This window comes from Rhodofomes roseus (assembly GCF_022264815.1).
Source record: "Rhodofomes roseus strain CIRM-BRFM 1785 chromosome Unknown C8Q71scaffold_12, whole genome shotgun sequence".
Lineage (NCBI taxonomy): Eukaryota > Fungi > Basidiomycota > Agaricomycetes > Polyporales > Fomitopsidaceae > Rhodofomes > Rhodofomes roseus.
Window position 1 is genome coordinate 404,473 of NW_025952968.1, and position 20,177 is coordinate 424,649.

At 56.3% G+C, this 20,177-nt stretch overlaps 7 protein-coding genes across 7 annotated transcripts; 4 read left to right on the plus strand and 3 right to left on the minus strand.

Moving 5' to 3' along the window:
- Positions 1–82: 82 nt before the first annotated feature.
- On the plus strand, positions 83–1,324 carry C8Q71DRAFT_90747 (uncharacterized protein). The gene is made up of 6 exons (XM_047928955.1): positions 83–684; positions 736–752; positions 819–879; positions 938–995; positions 1,058–1,109; positions 1,172–1,324. Exons 1-6 carry the CDS (start codon positions 439–441, stop codon positions 1,305–1,307), a joined length of 570 nt encoding a protein of 189 aa, XP_047778053.1. The 5' UTR covers positions 83–438; the 3' UTR covers positions 1,308–1,324.
- On the minus strand, positions 973–2,175 carry C8Q71DRAFT_836397 (P-loop containing nucleoside triphosphate hydrolase protein). The gene is made up of 3 exons (XM_047926443.1): positions 1,872–2,175; positions 1,649–1,794; positions 973–1,599 (listed from the first exon to the last, which is right to left on the minus strand). Exons 1-3 carry the CDS (start codon positions 2,073–2,075, stop codon positions 1,398–1,400), a joined length of 552 nt encoding a protein of 183 aa, XP_047778054.1. The 5' UTR covers positions 2,076–2,175; the 3' UTR covers positions 973–1,397.
- A 130-nt stretch (positions 2,176–2,305) lies between these two features.
- On the plus strand, positions 2,306–5,138 carry C8Q71DRAFT_763005 (uncharacterized protein). The gene is made up of 7 exons (XM_047923971.1): positions 2,306–3,211; positions 3,273–3,321; positions 3,381–3,525; positions 3,572–3,658; positions 3,711–4,177; positions 4,227–4,338; positions 4,387–5,138. The coding sequence occupies exons 1-7, from the start codon at positions 2,697–2,699 to the stop codon at positions 5,019–5,021; spliced, it is 2,010 nt and encodes a 669-aa protein (XP_047778055.1). The 5' UTR covers positions 2,306–2,696; the 3' UTR covers positions 5,022–5,138.
- Positions 5,139–5,291: 153 nt separating this feature from the next.
- Positions 5,292–13,645, plus strand: C8Q71DRAFT_858537 (Sin-like protein conserved region-domain-containing protein; the record flags this gene model as incomplete). Its single annotated transcript, XM_047927530.1, has 17 exons — positions 5,292–5,685; positions 5,736–6,085; positions 6,136–6,196; positions 6,647–6,846; positions 6,903–7,023; positions 7,084–7,338; positions 7,395–7,533; positions 7,589–7,745; positions 7,809–8,072; positions 8,127–8,255; positions 8,316–8,529; positions 8,580–8,690; positions 8,747–9,148; positions 9,204–9,413; positions 10,295–12,747; positions 12,807–13,238; positions 13,295–13,645. 17 exons carry the CDS (start codon positions 5,292–5,294, stop codon positions 13,643–13,645), a joined length of 6,243 nt encoding a protein of 2,080 aa, XP_047778056.1.
- A 1,207-nt stretch (positions 13,646–14,852) lies between these two features.
- On the plus strand, positions 14,853–16,645 carry C8Q71DRAFT_90881 (uncharacterized protein). Its single transcript, XM_047929013.1, has 2 exons — positions 14,853–15,274; positions 15,332–16,645. Exons 1-2 carry the CDS (start codon positions 15,044–15,046, stop codon positions 16,307–16,309), a joined length of 1,209 nt encoding a protein of 402 aa, XP_047778057.1. The 5' UTR covers positions 14,853–15,043; the 3' UTR covers positions 16,310–16,645.
- On the minus strand, positions 16,599–18,585 carry C8Q71DRAFT_90875 (uncharacterized protein). Its single transcript, XM_047929007.1, has 6 exons — positions 18,391–18,585; positions 18,253–18,324; positions 18,169–18,195; positions 18,054–18,113; positions 17,434–17,994; positions 16,599–17,373 (listed from the first exon to the last, which is right to left on the minus strand). The coding sequence occupies exons 1-6, from the start codon at positions 18,470–18,472 to the stop codon at positions 16,889–16,891; spliced, it is 1,287 nt and encodes a 428-aa protein (XP_047778058.1). The 5' UTR covers positions 18,473–18,585; the 3' UTR covers positions 16,599–16,888.
- A 134-nt stretch (positions 18,586–18,719) lies between these two features.
- On the minus strand, positions 18,720–19,811 carry C8Q71DRAFT_763022 (DnaJ domain-containing protein). Its single transcript, XM_047923972.1, has 5 exons — positions 19,699–19,811; positions 19,575–19,641; positions 19,279–19,518; positions 19,009–19,215; positions 18,720–18,949 (listed from the first exon to the last, which is right to left on the minus strand). Exons 1-5 carry the CDS (start codon positions 19,791–19,793, stop codon positions 18,896–18,898), a joined length of 663 nt encoding a protein of 220 aa, XP_047778059.1. The 5' UTR covers positions 19,794–19,811; the 3' UTR covers positions 18,720–18,895.
- Positions 19,812–20,177: the final 366 nt, after the last annotated feature.

Below are 20,177 nucleotides of genomic sequence, written 5' to 3' on the forward strand. Positions count from 1 at the left end.
TTCGATTTGTAATTATATGTGCCTTGCACAGGCCATGATTCCGAGGTCTAGACCAGTGTCTAACGAAACACATCGCTTTCGGTACCACCGCGTGCTACATGCGGTGGTACTTACCTAGTAAGTACGATCGTGGATCAAACTTACACTGTTCAGTGTCACTGCTGTTACAGTGGCATACACGCGTCGCGACGCGACTCGGTCACGAGATCGGATCGTCGTCGAATCTGTGGCGCCGCAGCTTGCCCGTCTCCAGCAAGCGAATATGTACGCGATGCCGCGGCGCGCACCAAAATTCAATTGATCTCAGGTCATAAAACTCCACAAATACGTCCACACGGCTGTTTCTCTTGACCACCATCTACCCGCCCTCAGGCTCGCCCGTTGTCGCATAGATAGCTAGCTGAAGTCCGTTACCGCAGAAGCACGTACACACTGACCATGCCCAAACGCAAGTCTGATGTTATCGACGACGACGCGTTCGACGCGTCAAACGCGTCGGATGTCGCTCCGTCTGACGACGAAAAGCCCAAGACGAAGAAGGCCCGCACGTCGGAGGCGTCTGGCGCGGCAGACGCGTCGACTTCAAAAGCACCCGCTAAAGGCAAGGGCAAAGGCGCGAAGGCGAAGGAGCCTGTTCCGTCAAAGGATTGGTCGGATATCAAACTTGAAGGAGAGGACGAAGATGTGCGTTTCTCTTATGCCCTTCTTTCTTGATACACTGACAACGTATTGCAGGGAGGCGTACCGGTCTAGTGAGTCTTACTGGCATTCATACGACGTTTTAGCGGGTGGCACCCTGACGTTACTGTATGCTTCAGCGACGACTGCAACGATATCAGGCGCAAAATTCGCGCTCTTCAGAAGTCACCTGGCTTCAAGGTATGTGCCAAGCATCCCTGCTACAGCGTTTCTTGTTGACATGACTGCCCTGGCATAGATCACGCATTGGCTGGACTCCATTGGAAAGATCAACAACAACTCCTATAACCGCTTCAGTAAGTTGCGTCTACGTGTCGACGAGTCTGCAATAAGACTGATATGTCGTGCCCTTCACTAGTGAAGCAGAGCGGGCCGACCGGGGGCGCGGAGAATGGCACGTACTACGCCGCGTAAGGCTCATATTTGCAACTGGCATGGTATGTAGCTGTTAGACTAACTGTGCTCCGCCTAGGTACGTCTACTTCGAGAAGGTTCGCATCTCCGAGGGCAAGAAAAAATCGGCCAAGCGTATCCGAACGGAGCAGGAGGCGCCTGGTGGTCTCGAGTTGCGGGACCGCAAGCGGATGTGGGTAATAGGGCCGGCTTGAATGTGAGGGAGTGTAACTGTCTGTCACCTACGCTGTTACTGTATCACCATCCGCTGAGTGTCGCTGTCGTGCTAGTCCCGAATGCAATGTTCATTGATTCGTTGCTCCATGATCTTGTTTCCATGCGTCAATCCATTGGACTATCCGTGCTACGTTGGACTCTAGGTCCTCCGTACTTTCGCTCTTAAGCTCGACCACGATCTCTGGTGCGTATGATGATCGCGCCTCGTCCAGGACGACCTCCATGATCTCAGCCTCGTTATTCTCTTGGACCTTCTTCAGTGGGTAACCCCTGATGACGATAAGTGACATCTATGAAAAGGGGGTTCGATATGGCTCACCGTTTTTCCAGACGTTCCCATAGTTGACTATGATCACACCGAAGCACTACTACCAGATCGACCCATCGCTCCGGAAATATATCACTGGTATGCCAATCAAGTATCACACCGCCCGCGGAAGTTATGGGCTCTAATTCATCTAGGAGCTAAGGCGATAGGCGTCGCGGCGCCACCAATCAGACCAGCCACTGAGATGAGCCTGAGGGTCGGAGCGCAGACACACCTTGTCCTCGTCGACCGTATAGCTCTGCCAGTCCTCATCGTACTCCTCGTACAGCTCCTTCTGCTTAACCCACTCTCCGACGTTGATATGCCTGAGTGGAACCGGTGATTCCTCGACGAGCAGCTGAGCATGCGTGGTCTTGCCCGTGCCGGGGGTCCCGGTGATCACGATGACGGGTGCTTGTCTGGACGTGGACGACGACATCGAAGGTGCTCTTCGCGGTGCCGGGCGGTGGACGGGGCGATGAGAAGGCACTAGAAGAGCTTGACTGAATGAGCGAGGCTGCGTGAAGGCTGGGACGAGGAAGGCGTGCGGACGCGAAAATTCGCCGGAAGACGCCGGTTCGATCACCGCGCCGAGGCGGCGGGTGGGCGCCTGGGGACAGGGCAGCCGGCGGCGGGCCTGAGTGTGGGCGCGTGTGCGCTGCCGCCACCGTCCGAGTGGTCTTCGACTCCGAGTCGAGGGCACAGGCCCGGCGTCGGAGTGGCGGACGACACGGGTGCGACAGGTCGCACGGAATGCAATTCTACACGACGTCGCCTAGTGTGCGCCGTAAAGACATGTAGCCGTGTTGGGATTAGCCCTGGCTAATCGGCCTGTAATAGCCCGCGTGCTCGCGTGGAGAAGGACATATAAGGTGTTATGGCTCTTGCACGACACCGCGACACTTGACTGCTCCCGGCTGCCCGACTGTCTTCCCGCAGCTTGCGGACAGTTGATCACGTTCCTCTGCGACGAGCCTCCTCCAGCCTGCCGACAAATGCTACAGCCGTCCTGAGTCCGCCTCCCCGGCCCCGCTCCCCAGCCAGTGCTCCCGCCCGCGACATGTTCATGGGGACACCGCTCTCCCAGAGCATCACCGCATCCCCTCCATGGCACTCGGCGTCCGCCCCCTCCCTCTACATGGCCCCATCGCCCACCAGCCCACTGACGACCATCTCGGACGCTCAGGTCCTCCCCTTCCCCGCGCCCACACTCGCGGTTCCTGCAGCGCCTGTCGTCATCAATCTGCACGCGGACGTGACTGTTTCGCGCTTCGACCATTTCTACGATGCTCTGCCCTCGTCGTTTCGGCCGACATACTATGCCACTGTAGATGGGTCGCTGCTCTCCCAGAGCTATGTGGATGAGATGACGACATCCAAATCCCCGGTGTTTATTGCGGGCGCACTGTGCGTCTTCTTTCTACGCAATGCTCGCAAGTCGCTGTTATTTCTCCGGAGGACGAGGGTGAAGGACAAGACCCTGTTCTACCTGCTCGCGTTGAGTCAGATCCTCGGGCTTGTAGCAGGGGTCGTGATTACTGTGGGGTTGTTGGACATGTCGGTCGGGTGTCATACGTGAGTCCTGGCCCACCATCTGAGCGAATGGTTCATCATAGACCGCTTATACATACTCCAGAATTACTGCTGTCAAGAAAACGCTCATGAAATTATCTTCCGATGCTATGGTGAGCGAAACAACACTGGAGGGTCCACTCAGGCCTCATGTCCATGCGTGCTTTCGTAGATCACGGGTATTATCGGTGTGAAGGCGTACCGCTGCCTGGGCAACAATCGCTTTGTGCTACTGTTTCTATTCTTTGTGACGGCTACCGTGTGGACTCTGGAAGGATTGGAGCTTGCCAACAATAGTGCATATCGATCACAATATGGTATGGGGCAATTACAATCCAATGCCATGCATCTGACATCAGACAGGCGTTTGCTTGGACACTGGCCATTCACCCTACCTGTCGGCCGTCATATTGACTGAATTCATCGAGACTGCCGTGCTTTGCGCGTGTTGTGAGTGCTCATGGCGCTTCCCGCTGTCGTTAGAGCTCACATGTCGACATAGTCTTTTTCGCTGTCGCGAGGTCCTACCGTACACGAGCCGAAGCTCGGGTTACTGTCTCCACTGCGGACGAGGGGAAGCTATACGAGCGGAACGACGCGACCGACGCGGCGGAGGGTACACCGCCCAGGAGAGGGTGGTGGGATTATGTACCAGACGCTCATCTCGGCTCTTCTAACGGCGGTCGACCGTATATGCGCGCCATGACGCATGCGTTCATGGAGTGGACCCGTCGGATGTGGTCTGACGATGACTTTCCTGCCGGGTTTGCCTATCAGCGGAAGCCATCTCTACCAGGAGAGTTCCCTCTTCCACAACCACCCCGCAGACCCACGTCTGGTCAGTCGACTTCCTGGAAGACTCTCCGACGCTTCACGCATATATCCTCTTTTCCCGGGGTCTTCACACTGCGAAGATGGAGTGGCCATTTGTTTGGCCGTCAACTGTTCCAAAAAATGCTGAGGAATGAGGTGAGTGTCCCGAGAATGTGTAGTTCGCCTGGTATTGACGATCGCGTAGCTGCTATACACGACCGTGATCACTGCTGTGTTTATGGCGCTGACCATCGCGCTCCTCGTCGGCGTCCACAGCAACGCATCATTGAGTGCAGAATCATGGATCGTACTGAATTGTGAGTGGATGTGATGCTGTATGATAGAGTAAAGCTGACACGTGGTAGGGGTTGCCATCTCAATGTGCACGATGCACAGTTTTTCAAGAGTAGCTCGCCGCCATGAGTTGGAATCTATCCTGCAGCACCCAGCTGCCTGGGATCGCATGCTTCGCACGGACGTGGACTACTCGAAAGTCTTCTATGGGTCTGATCCGCGTCAAACAACGTCATCTGATGACAGCAGTACCTCGCCGTCGCACCCACGTATCCGTACCAACAGATCTCACGCTAGCTTTCTCCCGAACTACGACCCTTCGCACGACGCCCCCTGTTCCTCTTACAACATCTCACCAATCACGCCGTCATCTTCAAGGAAACCTTCAGCCGTATCACCGCTCCCGTCATTACCCTTCCAGCAATCACCATCGCCTTATGATACACCTCCTAGATCGCTTACGCCAGACACGCTTGCGCCTCTGCCGTACCCTCCCTCTTCTCCTACTGCCAGTTTCTCCCGCTTTTCGTTCACCGTGACCAAGGACTCGCATGCGGAGGTACAACGTCCGCCTGCAGATCTAGGAGCATCAAGACCTCCTTTTGGCTCACGCAGGTTTTCACTCGACGCATGGACAGACCAGCGGACTAATATCGATCTCACGTATCCGAATACTAGTAATAGGCCCTCGAGGAGCAGTAGCTAGCGTTGATATTCCTACTTATTCGCATGTTCATCATCACTGTATCATAACAGCATCACAGCCTTGTATGTATGCATGCCCACTCTACCAGTAAAAATACCAATATATTGTGTCGTCGGACGGTGTTCACGGCGTGCTTCGGGTTGCAGCCGCGCCAGAGCCGATTGCGATCTGCGCAGATCTGGATCTCGGAGAAGCAAACTAATCCAAGATCCAAGATCTGCCGCGCGCAGCGGCACTCCATCCAGATTCCAGGCTCAGCCACCGCCGACCATGAACGAGGACGACCAGCTCGTTAGCGTCCTCCCCATCCACTACTCCAACGCTCTCGCACCATATGTACACATCCACCAGTATCCGCTGCTCACGCGTCCGTTGCAGGTGCCCCCTACGGCCGCAGCCAGCGGGAAGCGCATCAAGGCACGACTGAAGCCTGACGTGCGAAGGCTAGAGCTGCATGTACCTGTGGATACACGTCCAGAGGTCTGGAATGCGGAGCGGTCTACAGATCTAGGGAAGGCGAGGGTGGAGGATGACAAGGAGAAGAACCAGGCCCTTCCGCAAGTGAAGCAAAGGGAAGGGGAGGAGCCTAGGCTCGCCGAGGTGCGCATGCGGAGTGAACAGGTTCCTCATACGGGCGTGTACGTGCTAGGTATAGTGCGAGATGGTGCGTTAAACATCTCACGATGTCTCGCGCATACTGAGTACTCTTCGTAGGACAACTCCATTTACACCCAATCAGCGAGACACACCAACTTCGCCCGACATTGACTTATATGGACGTATTGAGCCGGAAGAATAGGCGCGGCCGAGGAGGTGCCGGTTCAGATGATGATTCTGACGAGGGACCCCCGCCAGATCCTGACGAGCCAGCCCCCGCGCCTGCTCCCAAGAAAGAGAAGAAAGCTGCCGGTGAAGCGAAGGAAGTCCAGGTCGCCGTCAGAAAAGCGGATGACAGGGGGCCCCAGGCGCAGGGAGGCATGACACAGGTGCGAAGAGACATGCTCAAAATCATCCACGATGAGGAGGATCAAGAATGGCAAGACTTGGAATATTGCGACGGCGAGGTGAGTGTGGCAGGGTAGCTCTGGGACGCACTATCTCACTGTTCACATAGGCTGAAGCGTCGAATATCGCGTTCGAATCTGTCTTCTCGCGTAGTGACGAGCAACTGGAGTGTAGGATGGACATAACTACCGTGCTAACAGATATCAAAGGCTTATGACCGATGTTCTGCTTGCCGCCCATCCTGTTGCCGCCCATCGAAATGGATGATTTAGCTGAACAATCAATCCGTGGCAACCTCACCCAGAAATGGTAGGTTCCTTCAGGTTCGTATCGCTATTGGAATGATGATCAGGGTACCACGTACGAGCGTGCAGTGGCACGACATTTTGAATTCCTGCCAGTGCGTTACATAAAGCTGATGAACGCTTTTCCGACTTGACTCAGAGGCCAAGTGTAGTACTGGACGCATGTCGAAACGTTGACAGGTCGAGGCTGCTTCCCTGTCACCTGCTCACGTGTCAATGGGTGCATGGGCTCAGAGCAAAGTCCGCCTGAACCTGTTTGTATTCAGCAATCCTGCGCTTCAAGACGGCACGCTGCTCTCACTCGTATCAGGGCAGACATGGATAGCGACACGGAGCCCGAATCTCAAGTATCCGTTACAGTAGAGGGCTGGGACGCCGCGGATTTCGCGCATATAGCCACTACCCAAGCGCTTTGCTCTAGTCAAACCAGCTCCCAGGACATGACTCCTTCCGGCTCGGACGTCGAACAAGCAATACGGGATCTTCGGTCGCTGGATCTCGAGGAAGTACAAAAGGTTATTACTGCCGGAACACGCAGTATATATATATGCATTCTCACATGTGTCTACAGGATGATTCTTTACACGGTGTCATCCAAGTCGCTTCGACCACCATTCTGACCTACTTGGACAATGTCGTCGTTTCCCTGCCTCAGGACATAGGGGACATCGAATCCGCAATGAGCACACTCAGTATGTATCTTTTCCCGGTGGCGTCTGCTTCACTAATTGGAACGATGCATTGCGGCTCAGTGGACCCTGAAAATGTTGCGTTATTATTCGCATATAGGCAGGTATTCTATGTCATTGCAGCTCGCGAAGTGCACGTAGGCATGGCGTCTTCGGCAGTTGTCTGCTGGGTAGACGTCGTCTTCGCTAAGCTAGGAGAGGCTATAACGACTGTTGCCGCTGGCTCCCCTCCATCCACGGACCAATCGGCGGATCTCCATGCTAGCATGCAGAAGCAGTTCGAATCTCATTTGTTGCGTGCCGCGACACAGCTACCGAGTGCGCGAGCTTTTCGGCGGTTCTGGCTGTCAATGTTGACACTTACACAATGCCAGGCACATGGAGCGCATTGCCGACCGTTCTGTCAGCGGCTCATGCATCACCAGCTGCTTGCCGCCTCGCCATGCGCTTGCTCTACGGAATTTATGTTCTGCGACCCTATCTCCAGGAAATCAATACACTGAATAGTGCGAGGTGAGTGCCCTTGCGGAATGAGTCGTCCCGTGCGCCTAACGTAGCATCTTGGCAGCAGTGCCGATAGCAAAAAACTCATCGCTGCCCTGCGCTGTTATCTCGACCGCACTCCGGGCGCAACACGTACGGCGTCCACGACGGGCATCATTGACGCCGACGGGTTTGGAACACAAGACAGGGTCACTTGCGCGATGTTCCTCTCCTTATTTGCGGTATGTCTGTTCATTACGGCCCTAACGTCGGCGTACTCTGACACATTGCGTGTTGCTGGCAAGGTGACGGATCCCCCGCAGGACTCGGACATCACCAACCGATCCCAAGTCCCCTTCCGACCTAATACGGACGCTGCATTACTCCGTCATGTCATGGGTATCATGTGCCCGACATCCATGATTTCGATGGACATGGAGCTAGTGACTCCGTCTCCGTCACTCGACGCTGCTCAAACGGTATTTCTCAGACATCCAGCGACGATTGGATGGTGTTGGAAAGTCTGGAATGACCCGCGTATCGCCCACGCAGAAATTATCGATCACCTGGTACACCTTGACATCCCAATTCTGGTATAGCGCCTCTCACTGGAAAACTGACAGACGGCAAATTGGCTGTATCATGTCGGAAAGGCATCCGGGCAAGATCGGACGAGCCATAACGTATCTTGGGATGCAGATGTGTTTACTGCCTTAGAAGCGAGCCCCACGACGGCCTGTGCTGCCTTGATAGTACGGTCATCCAGTGCTCATTATACTGACGGGCACCGATGAACTGACCGCATTTTCCAGAGATTCATAAATCGTGGAGTATCTGTAATGTCCGACATTGACAAACAACTTCCATCTGCCGTGCAGGACGTACTTTACAGAGCGGCGTCTACATGCGCGACATATTCGCTGATTGACGACGAAACGAACGGTCAAGACAGCCTAGTCACAGAACTATGCACTTCCTTTGGACGCTTGTTTTTTCATTTGCCTCAAGATCCAATCGCCACCGTCAGTAAGTGATAGATAAGAGGCCAGCTGGATTTTGACTCATGCTGATCGCAGCAAAAGATGTCATCCTCGAGGGGTTGACATTGGTGAGAACAGACACCATACGGACTGTCATGGAGAAGCTTTTCAGCTATGGATCTGATTTGAAGGCGAGACTCGAACACAGTGAGTGACCTGCGCGACTAGCTTCAAAATACTACTTTTCTCACTTCGTTTCGAAGGTATCTCGACACACGCGAGGCACGACATAATGTCTGAAGTTTTTGCCGCAAATCTGACTATCTCACACAGATCATTCCCCGAGCGCGTACGCAGGAATGACACCGACATATCTGATCTAAGGCAATCACTACAATTCCTGACTCTCCTCTGGCGCAGCCGAGCTCAGCTTGAAGTTTCCGGCTCTATGACCGACCCTCTGTTGCGTGGCCTATTCGACTCGTTCTCCTCTGGTGACGCTAGTCCTGACACCTTGACGTCGCTTCGAAGTCCTCTCCTTCTGGCACTCTCTGCCTCCAGCATGTTTGGGCATCATGGCGACATCACTGACAAATCATGGACGGATGAGGCTGCATGGACACTTGTTCTCAATGCCGGGGTATCAGACGACCTGGCTCTGGCAGGTAAGCATTTGTCGCTTGACATCCAGATGAAGCCTAGACGTTCACGTCACCCCAGCTGCGTTCTCCGTCTATGTCTGTGTGACTCACAACAAATGCCAGCTGGATGCACTGTACTTTGCTGACGGCTGGAACTATCTGCGCGACATACTCTTACTCGTCCTGACTCATCATTACCTCGATGTGGAAGAACCTCTTGCTCTGCTCGTTGCTCCTTCGATCTGCATGGCGCTGACGTGCCTTATCGCTTCCGGAGACGACAGAGCAGGTAGATATTCATTGAGAATTTTCGCAGAAATACTCAGACGCCTTGCTAGTCACCTACATTTTATCATCGCCATTGACAATGAACTTGTGCATCTCGCTGAAAGGTATCTCGCAATCCCGCAAGAGGGGCGATGATTATTTGCAGCATCTCCAAAGAAGAATTGCAATACCTGCTTCGCAGCTTCTAGCGGCGGTACGATTATCTGCGATGCATTTTCATATGACTTACCGATGACTCGGAGATGACTCAGATCAACGATGTTCTGTCCGCGAAGGCACCAGCAAACATAGTAGATGTGTCTGCGGTACGTCCGACCCTGCTACATCTGATATCATGCCTTGGAATGACAGTGGCTAAAGTGTCTAGAGGACAGCAAGCTAATATTTGCCCGCCTTCGTGACGTACTGCAACTGCTTCTGGTGCCGCAGTAGTAGTAGTCTTCTCGGAGCCAACGAATAATCTTGATCGTGCTTGCGGTTTCTAAGTAAATGAGGCTCGAAGAAATTCTAGATGTAACTCTCCGTGTTGCTTGCGCAATACGAGGTGTCTCCAATCGCGTGTGCATACCGCACGGGCTGCGGCGGGCGTCGACGCGCTATGTCTAAGTGACGCGACTACCACGTGATCGCGACTGGAGCATGTTCAACTCGGACATGCCTGTTCAGGGACGCTCTCGCTTGTAGCATTCACTCAACTCACGTTTCCTAGCCATTCCTTACTTAACGCCATTCACGTCACTTTACGAAGCACTGGACTCTAGATGGGATTTTGTAGACGATGCGGTGACATTGTCGTCGGTCCCCGTTGCAAGTGCGGTGGTACTGCCGTCGGTGAGTAGCCTACTGCCGTGCCTCACGTCCGTGCGCTGACTCCCATGGTAGCACCTGTAGTGAAGTGGGACCAGGGCGAGGGAAAGCCTCAGGATAGATGGTCTAGGACCTATGTCACAAGAGAGAAGTCTCCCACCCGCCCCGTCCGCGAGACAGTCGACGATACCCCTCCTTCCACCTCCACCGGCTCTAGGCGTTTCCCGCGCCCAGCCTCATCCATCACACTCGGTTCACGCGTGTCTGCACACATCGCGAATGCAACCATCCCGCGTCCACCCTCTCCGCTCAAGCATTCGTCCAGCGCTGATTCCCCATCGAGTTCCGCAGCAGCAGCGGCAGGTATCCTGCCGAACCCGAATGGGTCTGAGCTCGCCAAGGTATATGGCTCTGTCCTTCAGCCCAAAGAAACCCTGGACTCGTTCCACTGCGCATTGTGCTCTACTTCCTTCCCTCCCGATGCGACCATCTACCCCGACCCGTCAACTCTTTCATCCACTGGTGCCGCCCTCACGCCAGGGAACAACACCCGTTTCCTATGCCGCCCGTGCTTCGTTGACAACGGTGGTTCAAAGGGAGACTGTCCTGCCTGCTACAGACCCGTTCTCATACTCAAGAGCGAGGGCGGTTTCGTGGAGAATAGCGGTAGAGTTTGGCACAAGAAATGCTTCCAGTGCGAGGGCTGCGGCAAGGATATCGGCGATACTCCTATGGTCGACCTTCTGGGCAAGCCATGCTGTGCAGACTGCTTCGACACTTGCCTCACGAGGTCCAATCGGAATACGCCGCAGAAGCCCGGTCGCAAGGACGAGGGTCCGCTGAGCAATCTGGGCGGTACGAGGCGCGGAGAACGAGAACGAGAGGGCAGCCCGACATTGGAAGAGCTCGAGCAGCGTCTCGGTATTGCCCGCAGTCGAGAAAATACTCCAATCAAGGACGACTTTCCTCTTCGTTCCAACGGTGGGTTGAAGAGCCCGACTCTCACCCCTGTGCGCAGTCCGCTAGCGTCCAGGTATACACCGGGCAACATTGGGAGTGTAGATAACAGCCCCATCACCGAACGACTGGCTGCACGCGTTCGCGCCGACTCCTTCCCCTCCCTGGGGTCATCGCCTGCTATGCAACCTGGTACCAGCGCACGGTCTTTCAACAGGTTCAAGAGCCCTGACCCGGAGACGCCCGACAGGGATGGCAGCCCTCTTTCGACACGCCGGTTTAGCAGGTACAGAAGCCCCGAGCCTGAAGACGGTCCGAGTGACGGCAGTCCGGCTGCACGGCGCACATACAACAGGTTCAGGAGTCCTGAACCAGATGTTTTCGGCTCGAGTCCTATCTCCAGGGCCACGGGTAGCCCGCGTTATGGCAGTCCCTCAGCTTCGTCCAAGCAACCCACTGAGGAAGCTATCGAGGAGATGAAGAAGCGCTTCCTGGGGCAGGCCTCGCCTGCGCCTGCGACCGGTTCACCATCGGCGAGCAAGGCGTCGGCGGAGACCATGACTCCTAGAAGGCGGTCGCGCTCTAGGGCACGCAGCAGTATCGTTGACGAAAGTGGCGTACTCCGACCTTCGCTCACAGGTACATCAGCAGGTGGAGGGCGGGAGACAGCTTCTCGGCTTCCGCGCAAGTCAGGGACGCCGTCCTTACGAAACAGCCCGTCTGTAGGATCTCTTCAGTCGTCGGTGCGCCAGGATAAGACAGGCGAGACGGACTACACCCTACGCCGCGATCGGACGGGCGACGACGAAGTAGAGTCGCTGCTCGGGGAGAAGGTACCTACGGGCACCCTCATCGACTTGAGCCCAGATCCCCAGGACACCGAAGTTGACTTGCCTTGGTCGAAGTCGACAGGGCCTATGTCTGACATACCGACGGTGCTGAGCGCATCCCGCTCGGCAGGCAGCCTGGGAGGGCGGACAGGGCTTGGCATACGGACCGCGACGTCACGGACGGATCTCGACTCAGCGTACGACCAGTCGGTGCCATCTACGCCCGATCTGGCGGGCGAGTTCTCGGACACGACGTCGACGACACAGTCATCCAGTGCGCCTTCTACTCCGCCATCACTCAGCCCTCCTAGTCGGCGTGTCTCGACTTACGCGCTGAACATCAACAAGCGCGAGGTGACCCCGATGAAGTCGCAGATAACTGGTAGCACCTACGCCGGTAGTACCAGCGGAAGCGGCACCCGACGTCCACGCACGTCCGACGCGCTTTCGTCCAACACGCCTACGCCCAAGTCGAAGACGCTACCGAGCGGTATGAATCTGCCATCGCCTACGCCGCTTTCGTCCGATGCTCGATGTGCGAAGTGTAATCAGCCACTATTCACGAAGAAGTATGGTGGGAAGTTCGTAACGGTCCCGGAGGAGCCGTCCAGCACTGGTGTTCCTCCGAAGACCTACCACACAGCCTGCTTCAGGTGTAAGGTCTGCGATGGGCCGTTTGAAGAGCATGAAGGAGGGCGTGCAGTCTTCGTGAGAGGCGAAGAGGGTGCTTGTCATGTTGAGGTTCGTTGCCTTGGTCCGTGATCAAATGTTTGACACCCGGCCTGACCGCATTTCCACAGTGTGCACCGCCGGAGAGAGCGAAGGTTCACAAGTTTTCGAGCTCCATTCCGAAGCCAACGATCACCGCGTCGACCACGACGCCTCTCTCTACCTCGCGCGCTCACAACACTGCTAGCTACTCGACGCGTGAGCCCACTTCGAGTCGGTATGAGCGGCCACCACCCAGCGCGCCAGCGACGAGTACTACCTTCACGTTCCCGAAGTTCGGAGGAGGCGCATCGTGCCCGGGATGCAACATCTCCGTATCGCCGATGGAGCGAGGTGTGGTGCCCGGACCGCAGGGGACGCGCTGGCACGCAAACTGCCTCCTGTGCGGAGGTAAGGAGGCGAAGGGGCGGAGGAAGGCAGACGGCAAGCCCGGTTGCGGGAAGAAGCTCGACAGCGCTGCGAAGACTGACATCGACGGCCGGGTGTGGTGCAGGGAGTGCTTGGTGAGAGAGTTCTGTTCCATTTCCCGCCCGAATCCCTCGCTAAATGCGTATTGAAGCTCCTCTTGCCCGCTTCGATGCGCAATCCGACGTCGCCCGTCCGGAGCCCGGTCGTGCCCTCGCACACGGGCAGCCGCGGTGTCGCGCCCCAGCACACGGGGACGACGACGATGGCTCGCCAGTTCACCGGCCTGGGCGGTTCCGATGCGGCGATGATGAGGCAGCTCACGGGCGGCGGGCTAAGTCCGACCAGACAGCTCTCGTCCAGCCCTACGAAGCTGCACGACGGGCCGCGATCGGGCGCTGGGCGGTATCCCCGCCCAAAGTCGGTCACTGGCATCCGGAGCACGAAGAGCGATGGCGAGGGACGGGGGATGTTCTTGGTGAGGCAGCTTACCGGCGGCAGGTAGTCGGTGGTGCCTGAGCGATTCAGTGGATGTCCTTGGGAGTTTGACCCGCTTTGCGATACCCAGTTCACACATGTTGAGTGAGACTATGGATATGACACGGACTACTGCTGCTTGATGATTCGTTCGCTAGGAGTACTTACGTCGGCCTATGTATGTGAACATATGTATGTATTGAATTCACAAGATCGTCTTCTGGTCCCTGGAGGAGTTCGGGGAATGGAGGTCATGACCAAGTACTACCACAGGGCTGTGCACGTAGGCAGTACCATGACCAAAATGTAGGCGGAATGGACTACTTCTGGTGATACATGCCGCCGGAATACGACAAGGACGTTGGTCACGATGTGCATGGGGATCACATTGTTCATATCGGTGACAAGCTGTGCTCGATGACCCACGGCGATGAAGAGCATTCAGGATGAATGCGAGAGAGCATCTCGGCCTTCTGCGCCTTACGAGTGAATGGGTTTGAAGCTTCGGACGCACATGCCTCCTGATGCTGGGCGCCGCAATGTAGACAATGACGCCTGCCTAACGTTCCGTCGGCCGATCTCAACGCCATACCGGTTCTGACAATAGGAATCTCCGAACGCAGAACCGCCATCGCGCTGAGAAGACGCACCAGTCCCGGTCGAGACGAGCTCGAGCCGCCCCGCATACTACCGGACAAAGCATCACCAGAGAGCATATGATGATAAGTTATGGTTTGTGAGCGCGAACAGCATGGCCGAATGGGGGACGGCGAAGTGCTCGATAAGTGGTGTACGGCTGACGAGCCATCGCTCCCGTTGCAGTGCGTCAATCAGGTTACGCCGAAACACGGTATGCAATACTTAGCGTGGCCCATGCGTTCGTGAGCCGTCCGATAGCCTGACGGCAATTCAACGGAAAGGGTCTGGGTGCAACGCGGGATTCGGGAATAGGCACCATTCTATTCGAGGACAGCAAAGGGCAGCCCATCTCAATGAGGTGTATTGATACGCTTGTAGTATACAGCCTAGGACCAAGCATGTGAGGCCGAGCTGGGTATAGGTGGGAACTTCGAGTCAAAGTTCACAAGCTGAGCATGAGATGCATCCCGAGCGAGATAAGGAAGGGCGATGGAGCGAGCACGTTCGACTAGCGTTCAGAATCGAGCCTGACTGGCACCGACGGGGTGACTGTGAGTGAATAAGGATGGGATGCGATGGCGGTGGCGGGAGGGAATCGTCAGGCGATCGTTGGCCGAAGACGCGGCCCGGCGGATGCCGATCCCTGCATGGGTTACTAAATTGAACTCGCCTCAGCCACACCCGCCATATCCACTCCCTCCACTCGCCCCGAGTCCCCGTCCCTCCCCCGCTCGCCCAACCCTTCCTCTCACCCGCCGTCGCGTACATCGCGCCTCACACGCTGTACATGCCTTCTGGCCGCCGTTACGCCCGCCGACACAGATCTCAGTCTGCTTCCTCTCCGTCCCGTGCTCTATTTCCGGCCGACGATCCCAAATGGCGCACATCATCCAAGCGCGCGCGTCTCAGCAGTCCAAGGAGCCTTTCCTACAAGGAACTCGTTGCCCTAGGGGAACGACCCGAAAAGTGGGATGTTGACCAGTGGCGAAGAGGAAAGCGCGCCCGCAGAGATGCTTCCGTGAGCACCACTCGTCCACAATGCAAGCCACATCCATGTCTCACGAGTACTATTTAGCCCAGGGACAGGGAAAGCGACCCGTATACACTCCCAGCTGCCTTCGCACCGTCATCCGAGGGCAACGTGCGTTCAATGTCCGTACCAGGGCTTCCTAGCACGTCAGCCGCCTTCAACCTGTTTCCCGAGCGTCGCCATCGGAAAACGCGCCATCCATCCCCGCGTAGCCCACCGCAACATAACAACATGTCGGTCATCGAGACCGGCCTCTCGTCGGCCGGAGAGCTCGAACTGCGTGCGCACGCGTTCTCGGAGCTGAAGCGCAGTGTGGCGGAAAGCGGAGAGGGCCAAGTCCAGCGCCTGCGCGACATGGAGAACTCGCGGTGGCGATTATCGGTCGACCAGCGGGATCGCAATGACCCACCCCGCGGACCACGCGCGCAACCTGGCTTGCCCGTGCTGCAGAACGCGGAGCCTGCGACCGCGTGGGACGAGGAGGACGACGTCGAGATCGTCTCGAGTGAGCCCGCGTCGGGATCAGCGCATCTCCATAACCGGAGTTCTTCGTGCAAGAAGCGCGCCATGTCGCTCAACATGATGGACATGGACATTGACGTCCCTGACGTGGACGGGCCGTTGTCGCCAGCCTTGCCCAGTGCGGAGCCGAGCGAGCGCTGTTCCTCGCCATTCAGTGCCTTCACCGGCCCGTCCGTGTACTCCTCCGAGGACGACATGTCTCCCGTCGAGCTCGACGGCGCCACGCCGTACTCGGAGCCAAATGTCCCACGTCTCACGCTCTCCTACACGGCATCCTCCAATCCGTCTGTCGTCTCCCTGTCGCCCAGCTCGTTTGCAGGAGCGACGCCCGCTAAGGCCGACATCACCGACTCCGCCACACGCTCGGAGAAAGCGATTGCTGCGCTCGCACTCGCGATGGCCAATGGGGCATGCGGTCTCAACGACTACTCGGCCATTCAACATACCGAACACACCTTGGACCCGTCCGACGGCTGCCAGGTCGGAGAGCTCTGGCATTGATTATTCCTATTATTACGCAACCGCCGCAAAAGCCGCACACACGCATCGCATTATCATTTCCTTCCCAATTCCCTCGCATCCTTCCTGCATATTGTCGCGCGAAGCAAACCATTGGGCTAATGAACGAAGAAACCAACACAAACTGTGCTATATCCAAGGGTCCCGAGTCGTTTTGAAAGTTTCGTGTCTCCCTAGTCGAACACCGAGCATCTTTGGCAAGTGTATTATTACTCCTCTTGTGTCCTGTGGACTACGGTCGATCTACTCCAATGCGTTAAGTAATTACGATGGTTTTCTCTGGTAGACATTACTATCCAAATTTGTGCCGATTCCATCCTCCTGGTCCTACTATACGCATACAGCCTGTACTACGCTGAACAAATTGTGGCTATACTATGAAAACAACTGGCGAACGAAGCCGTGTATCATTTCCTGCGCAAAGTCGTCCGTATTTGCTAAGAGATGCCGAGTTGGTTGAGATGTGTTGCGTGCGAGCGCGAGCATTGGTGGTATAAAATACTTTTCGTCGCCGTCAAGGCGAGACAGTGTATACGTTCATTCTTCCGTGTTGTGCAAGGTTCAAGACATTCTTTGCTGATTCGGAACTGGCATGGGTATCAGCTGCTCGAAGAATTGCTGCACAGCTAAGGAGAAGGCAAAAGATTTCGGGACATGAACGAAAGCAGACCAACACGCACACTGACCTGCAGCGCGCTGGAGCACATCCTGCGTGCGCCCATCTCCCTGCGGAACGCTCAGCCCCAGCGTGTTCGTCGACACCACCGACGGCTGCGGCATCGACATCAGCTGCGTCGACGTCGACGGCGCAGCGCCCGCCTCCACCGACGCGCCGCTAGGGCTTCCCTGCAGCGTGGCGAACTGCTCCGCGAACGTGTCCGCGGCGGCGTTCGCCCACACGCGCGTCTCGACCTCGAGCACGGCGTTCTTCTGCGTGAGCATGTCCGTGACGAGCTCCGCGTGCACGCGCCGCCGGAGCTCGTCGCCGTAGCGCTCCTCGGCGCGCTGCCGCGCGGTGCGCTCGAGGACCAGCGCGTGTTTCAGGGCTAGAAGACGGAGCGCGGTCAGCGTGGTGGGGGCGGCTCCGGGTGGGAGGCGCGACGTACTGTCGATGATGCGCGCGACGGCGGGCGGGACGTACAAGCTCCCTTCCTTCTCGGAGATGGGGAGAGATATTGTGGGGTCGATGGGTATGGTTGAGAGTGCGGCTACGTCCGAGATGTCGAGTAACTGGAAGCTCGCCTCGAGCTCTGCTTCGGAGTATGTGTCTTCCTCCATGTCGTCCGATGACTGGGGATGGGGCGTACGGTCCGACAGAGGGTCATTGGGCAGCTGTCCATCGAGACCCCCAGAGCGGCTTGTCCTCCGTCGCTTTGCTGGCCTGCTCGTTTCGGGAGCGGAGCGCACGCTCTCCGTATCGTCCTCAGAAGGCGCATCGTCCGGGGTCGCCTTCTGCTTACCCTTGTCCTTTTTCGAGGTAGCTGTGGAGGTACGACGACGCGTCGACTGAGGTTTCGACGTGAACTTGCTCTGAGAAGGTGCGGGCGTCAGAAGGCCGATCTCTTGTACACCGCCGTCTGCGGGTGCGTATTCGCCCGCGCTGCGCTGTTCGTCGATGGCTGGCATGTTCAACGTCAGCCTCCTACTGGGACCCGCGATGGGCTGTGCTACAGACAACCCGACAATGAACGGACAGTGACAATATAAGCGTCGCCTCAGTACTCACTTGAAGTGTAAGGCAAGAATATGCCCTCGTCCTGCATAGACTCTCGCGCACTGGTACGTTCTGGGAACGCTTACACTTTACATGGGGATGTGAGATAATTCGTGGAGCCCCTTACTTCGTTTGAGCGAACCCGCAGTGACACCTACGTCCACCTTACATGAGTACACGGTCTGTACAAAGGAAGTGAGAAATAACTCACGCAACCTCTCCGAATCTCTAGCCAACTCCACAGGCACACTACTCGCCCTCCTACGCACTGTTATAATCAACCAAAAGCACGCAAAATAATACAGATGAGCATTGCGCTGAATAGCAGCGAGTTCATGCAGGTCCGTACCTCTGAGTCGCAGGTTAGAGTCGAGGGTCGCGCCCTTTGACGAGGGTCGCGGATTCGCGCGCAAGCTCCGAGAGTCTACCATCCAGACGCGACAACGCTCATTCAGAAGCTATTCCAGAAAGCGAGAGGAGGGAGAGACGGCCCTGTCCGGGAATGTGGACGTCCTCAATTTTTGCGAGGTTAAGTAAGTAGAGCGGCCGCAGGGCGCGTCGCGTCGATCTCGATCTCGATCTCACTGCAAGTGCCGTGCCGTGCCAACTCCTTGTGGGTCTGCATTGATGTGACCGTATCTTCGCGCATTGCTTAGAGCTAACGACCATCGCCTCAACTGCCTTAACAATCGAGTTACAATCCGTCGAACGGATCATGCATGCCAGGTACTATACATAGGCAGGGGCCACTCCGTTGTTCATAGCCAGTGGCATCGTAGGTACTTAGCAAACAGGAAATCATCAACATCCAGATTCATAAGGATACAGTTGGTGAGTAACGCCGTAGGGTATCATCAAAACTGACTGGCAGCAGCACCGAGGACCTTAGCAGCAAGAGCGCGCAGGATCTGCCGAAGCAAACGTTCAGTGATTCCTGCATCCAAGTCTCCCTACGTGACCAACGTACCTCTGCTTTCTGACCACCGCCAAGCTGCGAAAAGACGGCAGCAACGCTCTTGCCTTTCGCATCCCTGACGGCACCCAGGCGGTTGCCTGCGTATGCACCGACCATGAGGCCTGGAATGTTGGCGATGATGAACCCTAGGCCGGCACCGCAGATGGCTCCAAGCCAGGCCCACCAAGGGGCATGGCGTTGCACCTCCGGGCGCAGAAGCTGTGCATCGAATAGATTGGTGAGCATGCTGCACTGCAAATGTAAGCACAACATCACACGTACGTCCTCGAACACGTCCGCAAATACATGGTCTGCATCCGGCTGTTCCCCCGCAGCTCCGGGTGGCGACTGCGCACCCGCAGATGGTGTTCCTCCACCAAACATGCTCGCAAAAGTGTTGAAAAAGTTCGCGGAGGAACCGGGTTCGCTTGTCCTGTCTTGCGGCCCGCGGGATGCATAGAGGTCGTCATACTCTCTGCGGCGGGTCGCGTCCGACAGCATGTAGTACGCATCAGCCACAGCCTGTCAAACCAAGTCAATTCACGCGTAGTGCAATGCATGCAGTCAAGATGACTTGCCTGAAATTGCTCGGTGGCTGCCTTCTTCTCCGCTGGATTAGCTTTCGCTAATCTGTCTGGGTGAGTCCTGCAGCACTACAGGGATGAGTAGGCCGTTACAACTTCGACCAGAAACGAGACACACTTGAGCGACTGGATCTTGTATGCTTGTCTTATTTCATCCTGGTTAGCGTTCTTCGAGACACCAAGGATCTTGTAGTAGTCGGGGAAAGAGGACATGGTCGGTGGACGAGAAACCGGGCGTTGTACAGGGGCGCCCCGCACCACTCGCGCGGTTATATAGTCATTGCGTGACGTCAGCGTACGACGCGCCTCTACCGCGTTGGCTCCTCCTCTCCATCCGCGCAGTCCGCGCCACGAAGTACATACATACTAGTAGGTTAGCCTGCTACCATGGCCAGCACTGCTGTTCTGCTGCCATCTATCCACAAAAATTCAGAGTCGTTGCTGCATACTGGAGGTACCATTACAATGAACCGGACAATGTCGCGAACTCTGGGCAATCCATGATAGAAGTACACGGGTACGGGCACAAGCCAGTTATGTATCATTGCCCTCACTACACAGACGTGATGGATGTGCTACTAGTAACGACGATGCACA